The sequence below is a fragment of the Salvelinus fontinalis genome, chromosome 5, assembly GCF_029448725.1.
Source record: "Salvelinus fontinalis isolate EN_2023a chromosome 5, ASM2944872v1, whole genome shotgun sequence".
Taxonomy (NCBI): domain Eukaryota; kingdom Metazoa; phylum Chordata; class Actinopteri; order Salmoniformes; family Salmonidae; genus Salvelinus; species Salvelinus fontinalis.
This window is the reverse complement of record NC_074669.1, coordinates 767,823-783,409: the sequence shown is the minus strand read 5'-3', so window position 1 is coordinate 783,409 and position 15,587 is coordinate 767,823. Positions and strand designations below refer to the sequence as shown.

General features: G+C 43.6%; 1 protein-coding gene across 2 annotated transcripts in view; it reads right to left on the bottom strand.

Moving 5' to 3' along the window:
• The window catches only part of LOC129854885 (growth arrest-specific protein 2-like), a 43,293-nt gene that overhangs the window by 21,526 nt on the left and 6,180 nt on the right, over positions 1 to 15,587 (bottom strand). For both annotated transcript variants that reach the window (XM_055922018.1, XM_055922017.1), the window contains exons 2-3: positions 15,331 to 15,499; positions 8,868 to 9,010 (exon numbers count right to left, since the gene is read on the bottom strand). In XM_055922018.1, the coding sequence (XP_055777993.1) occupies positions 8,868 to 9,010; positions 15,331 to 15,475 (288 nt within the window). In that variant the 5' untranslated portion in view covers positions 15,476 to 15,499. The remainder of the gene's footprint in view (positions 1 to 8,867; positions 9,011 to 15,330; positions 15,500 to 15,587) is intronic.

The following is a 15,587-nucleotide window of genomic DNA, read 5'->3' as shown; positions in this document are numbered from 1 at the left end:
TGGTCGAGGTTTACACTCTTCTATTCCGTTGGTTCCATCGGTTCCATCGCGCCAGGCAAGCTCAATAAAGCCCAGCAACATGATTTCAAATACTATTTGAACCCAGTTCTGATTAGGAATTCTCTGAAGCCTCCAAGCAAACCCAGAGAAACTCTCGCTCAAAGTAAAACAAAAGAGCCCATTACGCCCCTCTCGGTCATTCCCTCAGTAAAATGATTGCAATGCAATGCAACGCTCCAGCCCAGTGGTATAACTAAACAGCAATAGCCCTTAGTGCCTGAAAACATTAAAGTGATTACCATATATATATATATATATCAAATTTCTCAACAAACAGTTTCCCTTGTTATTGACTTTGAAGCTAAATGCCCTCAAGACTCTATTCACATCCATAGCTTCTGGGGAACAACATGATAGTTAGTGATGCAGAATTGCTTTCAGATATTTGACATTAGCTCTATGACTTGTTTTGTTGCCTGCTTCACTCCCCAACCCATTTCTCCCTTTTTCTCTCCTCCAATCATCTCTCTCTCCAACCCATTTCTCCCTTTCTCTCTCCTCCAATCATCTCTCTCCCCAACCCATTTCTCCCTCTCTCTCTCTCCAACCCATTTCTCCCTCTTTCTCCAACCCATTTCTCCCTCTCTCCCCAACCCATTTCTCCCTCTCTCTCTCCAACCCATTTCTCCCTCTCTCTCCAACCCATTTCTCCCTCTCTCTCCCCAACCCATTTCTCCCTCTCTCTCCCCAACCCATTTCTCCCTCTCTCTCCTCCATCCATCTCTCTCTCTCCTCCATCCATCTCTCTCTCTCCAACCCATTTCTCCCTCTCTCTCTCTCCAACCCATTTCTCCCTCTCTCTCCTCCATCCATCTCTCACTCCCCAACCCATTTCTCCTTCTTTTTCCAACCCATTTCTCCTTCTCTCTCTCCAACCCATTTCTCCTTCTCTCTCTCCAACCCATTTCTCCCTCTCTCTCTCCAACCCATTTCTCCCTCTCTCTCTCCAACCCATTTCTCCCTCTCTCTCTCCAACCCATTTCTCCCTCTCTCTCTCTCCAACCCATTTCTCCCTCTCTCTCCTCCATCCATCTCTCTCTCCCCAACCCATTTCTCCTTCTCTCTCTCCAACCCATTTCTCCTTCTCTCTCCCCAACCCATTTCTCCCTCTCTCTCTCCAACACATTTCTCCCTCTCTCTCTCCAACCCATTTCTCCCTCTCTCTCTCCAACCCATTTCTCCCTCTCTCTCTCCAACCCATTTCTCCCTCTCTCTCTCCAACCCATTTCTCCCTCTCTCTCTCCAACCCATTTCTCCCTCTCTCTCTCCAACCCATTTCTCTCTCTCTCTCTCCAACCCATTTCTCCCTCTCTCTCTCCAACCCATTTCTCCCTCTCTCTCTCCAACCCATTTCTCCCTCTCTCTCTCCAACCCATTTCTCCCTCTCTCTCCAACCCATTTCTCCCTCTCTCTCCAACCCATTTCTCCCCCTCTCTCCAACCCATTTCTCCCCCTCTCTCCAACCCATTTCTCCCCCTCTCTCCAACCCATTTCTCCCCCTCTCTTCCCAACTCATTTCTCCCTCTCTCTCCTCCATCCATCTCTCTCTCTCCAACCCATTTCTCTCTCTCCAACCCATTTCTCCCTCTCTCTCCCCAACCCATTTCTCCCTCTCTCTCCAACCCATTTCTCCCTCTCTCTCTCTCCAACCCATTTCTCCCTCTCTCTCCTCCATCCATCTCTCTCTCTCCAACCCATTTCTCCCTCTCTCTCCAACCCATTTCTCCCTCTCTCTCTCCAACCCATTTCTCCCTCTCTCTCTCCAACCCATTTCTCTCTCTCTCTCTCCAACCCATTTCTCCCTCTCTCTCTCCAACCCATTTCTCTCTCTCTCTCCAACCCATTTCTCCTTCTCTCTCTCCAACCCATTTCTCCCTCTCTCTCCAACCCATTTCTCCCTCTCTCTCTCTCCAACCCATTTCTCCCTCTCTCTCTCCAACCTATTTCTCCCTCTCTCTCTCCAACCCATTTCTCCTTCTCTCTCCAACCCATTTCTCCCTCTCTCTCTCTCCAACCCATTTCTCCCTCTCTCTCTCTCCAACCCATTTCTCCCTCTCTCTCTCTCCAACCCATTTCTCCCTCTCTCTCTCGCCAACCCATTTCTCCCCTTCTCTTCCCAACCCATTTCTCTCCCTCTCTCCTCCATTCATCTCTCTTCCCAACCCATTTCTCTCTCTCTCTCCAACCCATTTCTCCCTCTCTCTCCTCCATCCATCTCTCTCTCTCCAACCCATTTCTCCCTCTCTCTCTCTCCAACCCATTTCTCCCTCCATTTCTCCCTCTCTCCAATCCATTTCTCCCTCTCTCTCTCCAACCCATTTCTCCCTCTCTCTCCTCCATTCATCTCTCTTCCCAACCCATTTCTCCCTCTCTCTCCTCCATTCATCTCTCTTCCCAACCCATTTCTCCCTCTCTCTCTCTCCAACCCATTTCTCCCTCTCTCTCCTCCATCCATCTCTCTCTCTCCAACCTATTTCTCCCTCTCTCTCTCTCAACCCATTTCTCCCTCTCTCTCTCTCCAACCCATTTCTCCCTCTCTCTCTCTCAACCCATTTCTCCCTCTCTCTCTCTCAACCCATTTCTCCTTCTCTCTCTCTCCAACCCATTTCTCCCCGTCTCTCTCTCTCCAAACCATTTCTCCCCCCCTCTCTCTCTCCAAACCATTTCTCCCTCTCTCTCTCTCTCCAACCCATTTCTCCCTCTCTCTCTCTCCAACCCATTTCTCCCCCTCTCTCTCTCTCCAAACCATTTCTCCCTCTCTCTCTCTCTAACCCATTTCTCCCTCTCCCCCTCCATCCATCTTTCTCTCCAACCCATTTCTCCCTCTTTATTTCTCTCCCCTTCTCCTCTCTCTCTCTCTCTCTCTCCCCCACAATCCCTCTCTATTTCTGATTTCTCGGCCGCATTCTAAAAATCGATGAGGTCACAAGGGCACAGCCATTCAGCATCACTGCTGAGGAAAACCATGCTGAACTGGGGCCAGGCTGCTAACAGGCTTTTGATTGACAGAAGTGGAGACGTCTTGTGTTGTAATAGACATGAAGTAAGTAGGTTGGTAGCTAGGTTGGGAGGTAGGTAAGTAGGGAGGTAGGTAGCTAGGTTGGTAGCTAGGTTGGTAGCTAGGTTGGTAGCTAGGTTGGGAGGTAGGTTGGGAGGTAGGTTGGGAGGTAGGTAAGTAGGGAGGTAGGTAAGTAGGGAGGTAGGTAGGTAGGTAGATAGGTAGGTAGGTAGGTAGCGTAACTGCTGACAAACCCGATCAGCAAACTAGATTTCAGGCCTGATGAGCTGCACCAAAAGTGGGCCGTGGCACAAGACAATCAGACTATCATCTGTCAGTCAAAATATGCTCCGATTATCACCTCACACAAACATACCCACAAACAGGCTCTTTCCTGCTAAATACAGTAGTTCCCGGTTAGCACTAAACTAAATGTTTATCAGTGTAAAATAGATCTTCACGGATACTCTGATTAAACTCCATGGAAGAACTAAAGACACTAACCTTTCTATGGGGTGTCTACAGAACAGTTTAGAAGAGTTACAAGGATAGGGCTTAAAAAGGAGAAGACATGCTGGGGAGTAGAACTAGGTCTGATGTCTTGAATATCTACCCGTTTAATTCGGGGGCAGGAGGTAGCCTAGTGGTTAGAGCGTTGGACTAGCAACCGAAAGGTCACTGGATCAAATCCCTCAGCTGACATGGTAAAAATCTGTTGTTCTGCCCCCTGAACAAGGCAGTTAACCCACTGTTAGGGGTGTCTGGCCGTCATTGAAAATAAGAATTTGTTCTTAACCAACTTGCCTAGTTATATAAAGGTTAAAAGTATATATTTTTTCTTTCAAAAAGCCCCCAAGATGCAGTGAAACCACCATCTTGGAACTGACAGGTCTGCTACCTTAAAAGGTGTTGCTCCTAGCAGAACTCACCTAGGTGAAGTGACCAACTGTGCATCGTACCTTAGCTAGAGAAAAAAATATATAATTCAACAATAGCGAGTATACACTTCCTCATCTCAAAATAGTCTGAATTAATCTAAGATAACTCAATAAATCTGTAATACATTTTTACCGAGGAGGTCTTAGTCACGCAATTTTTACATCTAACTAAGATGTTTGGTGCAGTATTTCTCAAGTGAAAACATTTGCATGAATACGGGTAGTCTCTCGTTTGAATGACAACACACACTTCATTGAAGAATCCCTACTGTTGATCAACACCGACGAAGGGGCGTCTACCGAGCTTCGGTCTTTCCTCCAGAAATTGTTTTTATGTCCACGAACAGCTGAAAAAACCCTTGCCCGAAGACCAAAACGAAGAAAAACGTCACAAAATATAATGATAATACAGCTGGGGAGCTGTCAGGCCCTGACCTTAGAGAGACTTTTTAGTTCTCTATTTTTGGTTAGATCAGGGTGTGATTAGAGTGGGCATTCTAGGTTTTCTGTTTCTATGTTTCCTATTTCTTTGTTGTTTCTGCCATGTGTGGTTGTCTATCGTTGTCTCTGATTGTGGATCATATACAAGTTATCATTTTCCGTTTGGGTTTTGTGGGGGGTTGTTTTCCGTTTAGTATCTGTGCCTGACGGAACTGTTCGTTTTCGTTTTGTATTCGTTATTTTTGTTTGAGTGATTCTTGACAATAAAGGTCATGAACACTTTCCACGCTGCACTTGGGTCCACTCTTCCTTACGACGACGAGCGTTACAGGAGCATGCAGACGCCTTTACCAGAGTTGAGGAAGATCGAGACCGGTACATTACTTGACAGGGCTACTTCACAGTTAGAGAGAATAGCGACAGGTACATTACTTTACAGTACCAGAGTTGAGGAAGACAGGTACATTACTTTACAGGGCTACTTCACAGTTAGAGAGAATAGCGACAGGTACATTACTTTACAGTACCAGAGTTGAGGAAGACAGGTACATTACTTTACAGGGCTACTTCACAGTTAGAGAGAATAGCGACAGGTACATTACTTTACAGTACCAGAGTTGAGGAAGACAGGTACATTACTTTACAGGGCTACTTCACAGTTAGAGAGAATAGCGACAGGTACATTACTTTAGAGTACCAGAGTTGAGGAAGACAGGTACATTACTTTACAGGGCTACTTCACAGTTAGAGAGAATAGCGACAGGTACATTACTTTACAGTACCAGAGTTGAGGAAGACAGGTACATTACTTTACAGGGCTACTTCACAGTTAGAGAGAATAGCGACAGGTACATTACTTTACAGTACCAGAGTTGAGGAAGACAGGTACATTACTTTACAGGGCTACTTCACAGTTAGAGAGAATAGCGACAGGTACATTACTTTACAGTACCAGAGTTGAGGAAGACAGGTACATTACTTTACAGGGCTACTTTACAGTTGGATAGGATGGAGACGGGTACATTACTTTACAGTTGGATAGGATGGAGACGGGTACATTACTTTACAGTTGGATAGGATGGAGATGGGTACATTACTTTACAGTTGGATAGGATGGAGACGGGTACATTACTTTACAGTTGGATAGGATGGAGACGGGTACATTACTTTACAGTTGGATAGGATGGAGATGGGTACATTACTTTACAGTTGGATAGGATGGAGACGGGTACATTACTTTACAGTTGGATAGGATGGAGACGGGTACATTACTTTACAGTTGGATAGGATGGAGATGGGTACATTACTTTACAGTTGGATAGGATGGAGATGGGTACATTACTTTACAGTTGGATAGGATGGAGATGGGTACATTACTTTACAGTTGGGCTCACGGCCAAAACCAGCTAAACATTCTCTTTAATTGACATGGTAAACTTAGTGCTTGGTGTGTTTAACATCAAGGATTCTATCAAAGTGAACAACCCGTTGCTGTCATTAGACTGGTCGTATAAAACAGCACAGTCAGCGTTTAAGAGCTATACAGTACCTTCCCATGCAGTTTAACAAGCTATACAGTACCTTCCCATACAGTTTAACAAGCTATACAGTACCTTCCTATACAGTTTAACAAGCTATACAGTACCTTCCTATACAGTTTAACAAGCTATACAGTACCTTCCCATGCAGTTTAACAAGCTATACAGTACTTTCCTATACAGTTTAACAAGCTATACAGTACCTTCCCATACAGTGTAACAAGCTATACAGTACCTTCCCATACAGTTTAACAAGCTACACAGTACCTTCCTATACAGTACTTTCCCATGCAGTTTAACAAGCTATACAGTACCTTCCTATACAGTTTAACAAGCTACACAGTACCTTCCTATACAGTACCTTCCCATACAGTTTAACAAGCTATACAGTACCTTCCAATACAGTTTAACAAGCTATACAGTACCTTCCCATACAGTTTAACAAGCTATACAGTACCTTCCCATACAATTTAACAAGCTATACAGTACCTTCCTATACAGTTTAACAAGCTATACAGTACCTTCCTATACAGTTTAACAAGCTATACAGTACCTTCCTATACAGTTTAACAAGCTATACAGTACCTTCCCATACAGTTTAACAAGCTATACAGTACCTTCCCATACAGTTTAACAAGCTATACAGTACCTTCCTATACAGTTTAACAAGCTATACAGTACTTTCCCATACAGTTTAACAAGCTACACAGTACCTTCCTATACAGTTTAACAAGCTATACAGTACCTTCCCATACAGTGTAGCAAGCTATACAGTACCTTCCTATACAGTTTAACAAGCTATACAGTACCTTCCTATACAGTTTAACAAGCTATACAGTACCTTCCCATACAGTGTAGCAAGCTATACAGTACCTTCCCATACAGTTTAACAAGCTATACAGTACCTTCCCATACAGTGTAACAAGCTATACAGTACCTTCCCATACAGTGCTACTCACTCCAACATCCTGCATGTGGCCTCTACTCAAATATGGGTCCGCAAGAGGGGGAAAGCTTGTACCAACAGCTCACTACAGCCGTGACATGCCAAAGAACTTGCAGAAACAGACTTTGCTAGAATATCTTAGGCAAATCCATTTTAAGAACACAAAATGACTGGGAATCTGATGTCTTCACGTCTCAATTGGTGATTAGACTGTCTTTATATGAAAACATCAACACTATATCATCCAATCAACAGATGCCTTCTTAAACAAGTCAGCTATCATTTAATTATTTTTATTTTCACCTTTATTTAACCAGGTAGGCAAGTTGAGAACAAGTTCTCATTTAGAACTGTGACCTGGCCAAGATAAAGCAAAGCAGTTCGACGCAAACAACAACACAGATTTACACATGAAATAAACAAACACACAGTCAATAACACAGTAGAAAAATAAGTCTATATACAATGTGAGCAAATGAGGTGAGATAAGGGAGGTGAAGGCAAAAAAAGGCCATGGTGGCGAAGTAAATACAATATAGCAAGTAGAAGTAGGAATACTGATAACAAGCTATACAGTACCTTCCTATCCAGTACCTTCCCATACAGTTTAACAAGCTATACAGTACCTTCCCATACAGTACCTTCCTATACAGTACCTTCCCACACAGTGCTACTCACTCCAGCATCCTGCATGTGTCCTCTACTCAAATATGGGGCCGCAAGAGGGGGAAAGCTTGTACCAACAGCTCACTACAGCCATGGCATGACATGCCAAAGAACTTGCAGAAACAGACTTTGCTAGAATATCTTAGGAAAATCCATTTTAAGAACAGTTTCTTTCAAATGCGGCATCTATGTAGAACCATCTGTCTAGCCGCAGACTAATATTGTGTCTGTTTTCAGATTCCCGTGGAACCATAAATAGGCTAAATTATAACACAATTCTGGAGGGAGTGTGTGGGTGTGATTTTCTTCACCTCTAAAGTAAAATCCTGTCTGTCAAACTGGGGGAAGTCAGAGGTTGTTTTAACAGCCAGAATACAGGGTTGGTTTGTGTTATTTGGCATTCCTAATATTCTATGTCAAAGATTCTTAGTCCTTGAGATGCCTAATGCTCAGTATTCTGAGTCATAATTCAAATGGTTGCGGTAAGACCATGACATATTTACTAATTCAGTGGTAGCATTGAATTCAAGGACAACAAAAATAAACGAGACAAAGGAATTCACATTTCCCAGATATGCCTGAGAGGGAATTTTGCGGACGAGTCTTCGTTTTTATTTTGATTGGCACTGCATGGGGAAAAACCTGAACCTCAACAACAAAATCAGTCTGGTGATTACCTTCAGCCTAGCAGTTAGAGCGTTGGGCCAGTAACCAAAAGGTTGTTGGTTTGTATACCTAAACTGGCAAGGTGCCAAGATTTTTATTTATTTTTTAAATCAGCCTTTCTGCCCTTGATCAAGACAGTTAACCCCCAACAACAACTGCTCTCCGGGCGCTGATGACATTGATTAAGGCAGCTCCACGCACCTCTCTAATTCAGAGGGGTTGGGTTAAAACGCGGAAGACACATTTCAGGTTGAATGCGTTCAGTTGTATAACTGACTAGGTATCCTCATTTCCCACAATGATCCTTAGTCTGGTCCCAGGTCTGTCTGTGCGGTCTTGTCATGCCAACCAACCAACCAACCACAGGAGTTTACAATACAGCACAAACAGATCTGGGATCGTATAATAAAGGTTTCTCAGTAACAGTGCTGATCTAGGATCAGGTCCCCCTTTGTCCATATAATCTATTCCTCATTATAATCTAAAAGGCAAAACTGATCCGAGATCAGCACTTTTACACTGAGATACTTTTTGAACACGGGCCAATGGGAACCGGGCTATACGATCCCTGCCTTGGTTCTAGCTTGCTGCGGTGAAGGTTTCCCAGCCAATACCTTTCCGTGGCCGGTGCCAGGCACCTCTCTGTGGTTCTTGGTCTGGTTCTGCTTGAACTTCTCCTGTAGCGTTTCAGCCAGCTGACACAGCAGGAAGCCGTTGTCCAAACGCTCCATGAAGTTCTCTGCTGTGATCTCCAGACCTGGGGAAGAGAGGAGGGCAACGGAGAGAGGGGAAAGGACAAAGGAGAGGAGAAGAGGAGGAGAATTGAACCTTTATTTAACTAGGCAAGAAGGGAGAGGACAGGGGAGAGGAGGAGAGGACAGGGAAGGGAGAGGAGGAGAGGACAGGAGAAGGATAAGGGAGAGGACAGGAGAAGGATAAGGGAGAGGACTGTATGAAAGGATAGAAATTGATATAGAAAATAAAGTGAGTTAAGCCAACTGTGTAATATGTGTACTAAATTCTAAATATATGTACACTAAATTCTAAAGCCTGAATTCAATAAAAAAATACAGAGAAAATTGAGAATTGCTAGTATGCCATGCAGTTAAAATATTGGCCTATTAAATGAGGTCCTAATAGTTTATGAAGTTCTAAAAGTAGCCTATAGTTCTATAGCTCTAATAGTAACCTATAGTTCTAATAGTAGCCCATAGTTCTATAGTTCTAATAGTAGCCCACTGTTCTAATAGTAGCCCATAGTTCTAATAGTAGCCCATAGTTCTAATAGTAGCCCATAGTTCTATAGTTCTAATAGTAGCCCATAGTTCTAATAGTAGCCCATAGTTCTAATAGTAGCCCATAGTTCTAATAGTAACCTATAGTTCTAATAGTAGCCCATAGTTCTAATAGTAGCCCACTGTTCTAATAGTAGCCCACTGTTCTAATAGTAGCTCATAGTTCTAATAGTAGCCCATAGTTCTAATAGTAGCCCATAGTTCTATAGTTCTAATAGTAGCCCACTGTTCTAATAGTAGCCCACTGTTCTAATAGTAGCTCATAGTTCTAATAGTAGCCCATAGTTCTAATAGTAGCCCATAGTTCTAATAGTAGCCCATAGTTCTAATAGTAGCCCACTGTTCTAATAGTAGCCCACTGTTCTAATAGTAGCCCACTGTTCTAATAGTAGCCCACTGTTCTAATAGTAGCCCATAGTTCTAATAGTAGCCCATAGTTCTATAGTTCTAATAGTAGCCCATAGTTCTATAGTTCTAATAGTAGCCCATAGTTCTAATAGTAACCTATAGTTCTAATAGTAGCCCATAGTTCTAATAGTAGCCCATAGTTCTATAGCTCTAATAGTAACTTATAGTTCTAATAGTAGCCCATAGTTCTATAGTTCTAATAGTAGCCCATAGTTCTATAGTTCTAATAGTAGCCCACTGTTCTAATAGTAGCCCATAGTTCTAATAGTAACCTATAGTTCTAATAGTAGCCCATAGTTCTATAGTTCTAATAGTAGCCCATAGTTCTAATAGTAGCCCACTGTTCTAATAGTAGCCCACTGTTCTAATAGTAGCCCACTGTTCTAATAGTAGCCCACTGTTCTAATAGTAGCCCACTGTTCTAATAGTAGCCCATAGTTCTAATAGTAGCCCATAGTTCTAATAGTAACCTATAGTTCTAATAGTAGCCCATAGTTCTAATAGTAGCCCCTAGTTCTATAGCTCTAATAGTAACTTATAGTTCTAATAGTAGCCCATAGTTCTAATAGTAGCCCATAGTTCTATAGTTCTAATAGTAGCCCATAGTTCTATAGTTCTAATAGTAGCCCACTGTTCTAATAGTAGCCCACTGTTCTAATAGTAGCCCATAGTTCTAATAGTAACCTATAGTTCTAATAGTAGCCCATAGTTCTATAGTTCTAATAGTAGCCCACTGTTCTAATAGTAGCCCATAGTTCTAATAGTAGCCCATAGTTCTAATAGTAGCCCATAGTTCTATAGTTGTAATAGTAGCCCATAGTTCTATAGTTCTAATAGTAGCCCATAGTTCTAATTGTAGCCAATAATTCTAATAGTAGCCCAATATTATAACTAATAGTAGCCCATAGTTCTAATAGTAACCCACTGTTCTAATAGTAGCCCACTGTTCTAATAGTAGCCCATAGTTCCTACAACATCTGAAAACATAAGAGCAGACAAAGACAAAGTTTGAACAAGCCAGAGCTGGCATGCTGCATAGTAACACCTCATTATCCTTCACAGAGAACACACACACTTCCCACACAGAACACACACACACAATGCAGCAGAGATAGAACAGTGATCAACATGTGGTCTTTCTAGTTGACTGGCGTCTAGACGACCATTCCCTCTCAGTTAGATCATTCTGACCGCAATAAGAGGAGGTGGCAGTGGGGTGTCTAACTATGGAACACAAACCTCCAGGGATTTCTGTCTTCATCCTGTGGGTAAAGGGAGGTGTTCCAGAGTTTTAATGAGTTCCAAATGTGGTAATTGGAGAGAGGGAGAGGGGGAGAGAGAGACACAGAGAGAGAGAGAGAGAGACAGACAGAGAGAGAGACAGAGAGAGTGAGAGAGAGACACACAGAGAGAGTGAGAGAGAGACACACAAGGACACAGAGTGAGTGAGAAAGAGACAGAGAGAGACACAGAGAGTGAGAAAGAGACAGAGAGAGACACAGAGTGAGACAGTGTGAGAGACAGAGAGAGACACAAGGACACAGAGTGAGAGACACAGAGAGAGAGAGCAAACGAGACAGAGAGAGAGCGAGTGAGGGAGACACACAGAGAGAGAGACACAAAGACAGAGAGAGAGAGAGAGAGAGAGAGAGAGAGAGAGAGAGAGAGAGAGAGAGAGAGACAGAGACAGAGAGAGGGTAATACCTTCTATAAGCTCCTGCCTTATTCTCAGTCCCCTTGCCCTCTCTCATTGAGGATCTGACATGTACATGCAGTTTTTAGAGACAAATGACTCTTATCTATTGTGCCGTTTAGGCTGCAGATAAACATTCTGCATTGTAGTCAATCATGAAGGAAAATATCATTATCAGTAAAAGGCTCTTTGCAAACGGCTAGCGCCACAAGGCTAGCGCGCCACAAGGCTAGCGCGCCACAAGGCTAGCGCGCCACAAGGCTAGAGAGCCACAAGCAAGGCTAGATAAACAGTGTGATGTGTCTTTTTACTCGTCTCTTCTCACCCTCCACCCCCAGGGCTAACCACACCTCAGAGAAGCCACACCTCAGAGCTGGCTACCCTATGCCAACAGATAGGGCCTGACACGCAAGTGCACAGCTAACAGATAGGGCCCGACACACACACACACACACACACACACACACACACACACACACACACACACACACACACACACACACACACACACACACACACACACACACACACACACACACACAGCTAACAGATATGGCCTGACACAGATAAGTAGATGGGTCTTCTATAGGGTCAGATTGGATGAAACGTCATATACTGATTACAAGCACTTCCTGGAATAAGGAGGCTGCTGGTATACGGACCAATGATCATGCAAAACAACTCTTACAGTGATGGATTATACAGTGATGGATTATACAGTAGTCTACAGTTGAACTTCTAAACAACTCCTACAGTGATGGATTATACAGTAGTCTACAGTTGAACTTCTTCCTATCGTACAATTAGGCAACTAAAGATGCTAATAATAGCAATTATTCAATTAGGAGGAGAAGGTTTCAAAGCGTGTGTGTGACCCCACTCTCCATTCCGGCCTCGATAACGTTTGTTAACGGCCTCCAGATCAACAGGAAAACAGGAAGACCCGGGAGAATCCATACAAATTAAAAGGGAATAATGAATAATGGCTGGAGCTGAATAGGCTACAAAAAGGTATCTGCACGTTAAACTCGGACAGCAAACAGGCCTTCACAGTTCATCCCAGGTGTTTAAGACCAGGTACCAGAGGGTTACATTGTATGTTAGTCATTTAGCAGACACTCTTATCCAGAGCCACTAACAGTAGTGAGTCATTTAGCAGACTCTCTTATCCAGAGCCACTAACAGTAGTGAGTCATTTAGCAGACTCTCTTATCCAGAGCCACTAACAGTAGTGAGTCATTTAGCAGACTCTCTTATCCAGAGCCACTAACAGTAGTGAGTCATTTAGCAGACACTCTTATCCAGAGCCACTAACAGTAGTGAGTCATTTAGCAGACTCTCTTATCCAGAGCCACTAACAGTAGTGAATCATTTAGCAGACTCTCTTATCCAGAGCCACTAACAGTAGTGAGTCATTTAGCAGACACTCTTATCCAGAGCCACTAACAGTAGTGAATAATTTAGCAGACTCTCTTATCCAGAGCCACTAACAGTAGTGAGTCATTTAGCAGACTCTCTTATCCAGAGCCACTAACAGTAGTGAATCATTTAGCAGACACTCTTATTTTAATTGTATTTCTTTATTTAACCTTTTTTAACTAGGCAAGTCAGCTAAGAACAAATTCTTATTTACAAAGACGGCCTATCGGGGAACAGTGGGTTAACTGCCTTGTTCAGGGGCAGAACGACATATCCATATCCTTGTCAGCTCGGGGATTAGATCTAGCAACCTTTCGGTTACTGGCCCAACGCTCTAACCACTAGGCTACCAGCCGCTCCAGAGCCACTTACAGTGAGTACATTTCCACACTATTTTTCTCCGTGCTGGTTCCCTGTGGGAATCGAACCCCACAACCTTGGTGTTGCAAGCACCAAGCTCTACAAACATTTTTGCATCCATTTCTAAATCTCTTGATTTATTTGTATTTTGATCCATTAATATTAGTATTAATAATAAAAGTTATTCATATTTTATGAAAAAATCTATGAAAGTCTATTTTCATTAGTTTATCATAGTACAATTCATAAATTGTAACCACTTTAAAATGGACATACAGCTAATTTCATAGAGAATGTTACAAACTGCACTCTATGTATCTCGTGACTTACTTTGAAGAGATAGATGTTGATCGGGTCCAAATAGGTGTTTGGTAAAAATCTAAATTCAGTTGACTTGTCTTTAACAGACATTTCCCAAAAGTCACAATCTGCTATGTATAAATCCAGTGTCTTAACAAAATGAAACCAAAATATTTAGGCTGACTTTCATCCAGTTTCCGGAATGAGATATCAGCTAATTTGCATGTTTAATAAACAATATTTCAGATATGCCTTAAGGTGAAACTTAGTAAACACTATGATGTAACACAGATGATTTTCTGTTCAATGTCTCCATGTATTTGAACCAGCATGAATAGGATATGCTTTAGACGGCATTGCAAATCAGGCAGCAACATCAAACTGCTTCCTGAACTATGCTCAGTCACAGCCCCATGACTGAAACAGCCTGCAGTCTAACTAACTGGTCTGCCTGAAACAGCCTGCAAGCTAACTAACTGGTCTGCCTGAAACAGCCTGCAAGCTAACTAACTGGTCTGCCTGAAACAGCCTGCAAGCTAACTAACTGGTCTGCTTGAAACAGCCTGCAGTCTAACTAACTGGTCTGCCTGAAACAGCCTGCAAGCTAACTAAGTGGTCTGCCTGAAACAGCCTGCAGACTAACTAACTGGTCTGCCTGAAACAGCCTGCAGACTAACTAACTGGTCTGCCTGAAACAGCCTGCAAGCTAACTAACTGGTCTGCTTGAAACAGCCTGCAGTCTAACTAACTGGTCTGCCTGAAACAGCCTGCAAGCTAACTAACTGGTCTGCCTGAAACAGCCTGTAAGCTAACTAACTGGTCTGCCTGAAACAGCCTGCAAGCTAACTAACTGGTCTGCCTGAAACAGCCTGCAGTCTAACTAACTGGTCTGCCTGAAACAGCCTGAAACAGTCTAACTAACTGGTCTGCCCTTTGTTCACTTTCATCTATCTGACATGTTTACTGAACACATATGCTTATTAGAGACCCTGTCCTGTCTAGAGACCCTGTCTAGAGACCCTGTCTAGAGACCCTGTCCTGTCTAGAGACCCTGTCCTGTCTAGAGACCCTGTCTAGAGACCCTGTCCTGTCTAGAGACCCTGTCTAGAGACCCTGTCCTGTCTAGAGACCCTGTCCTGTCTAGAGACCCTGTCCTGCCTAGAGACCCTGTCTAGAGACCCTGTCCTGTCTAGAGACCCTGTCTAGAGACCCTGTCCTGTCTAGAGACCCTGTCCTGTCTAGAGACCCTGCCTAGAGACCCTGTCTAGAGACCCTGTCCTGTCTAGAGACCCTGCCTAGAGACCCTGCCTAGAGACCCTGGTTAGAGACCCTGCCTAGAGACCCTGGTTAGAGACCCTGCCTAGAGACCCTGCCTAGAGACCCTGCCTAGAGACCCTGTCCTGTCTAGAGACTGTCCTGTCTAGAGACTGTCCTGTCTAGATACCCTGGTTAGACCACCGGCCACATCAAGGGCTCTCCATAGAGGTCAATAATAATAATACATTCATTTAGCAGATATTTTTATCCAAAGCAACTTACAACAGTGAGTGCATACATTTTCTTATGGGTGGCCCCAGCGGGAATCAAACCCACAATCCTTACCCAGCATGTTGGTGAGCCACAGGGCCAGGTCTTCCTTCAATGGCAGAAGGCTGGCTTCGTGGCGGCTGGTCAGCCATTGGTTGTACTGCTGCATGTCCGTCAGGTCTGGGCCAATTACCTGCTTGGGATTCAGAGAGCTGCACATCGTGGTTACCTCCACGTCACTGGCCTATAGAAGAAGAGGAGGAGAGGGGTCAAAGACTGAGACAAGACACAGACCTGCTCTCTCTAACTCTAACTCTGTCTCCTGATTCTTA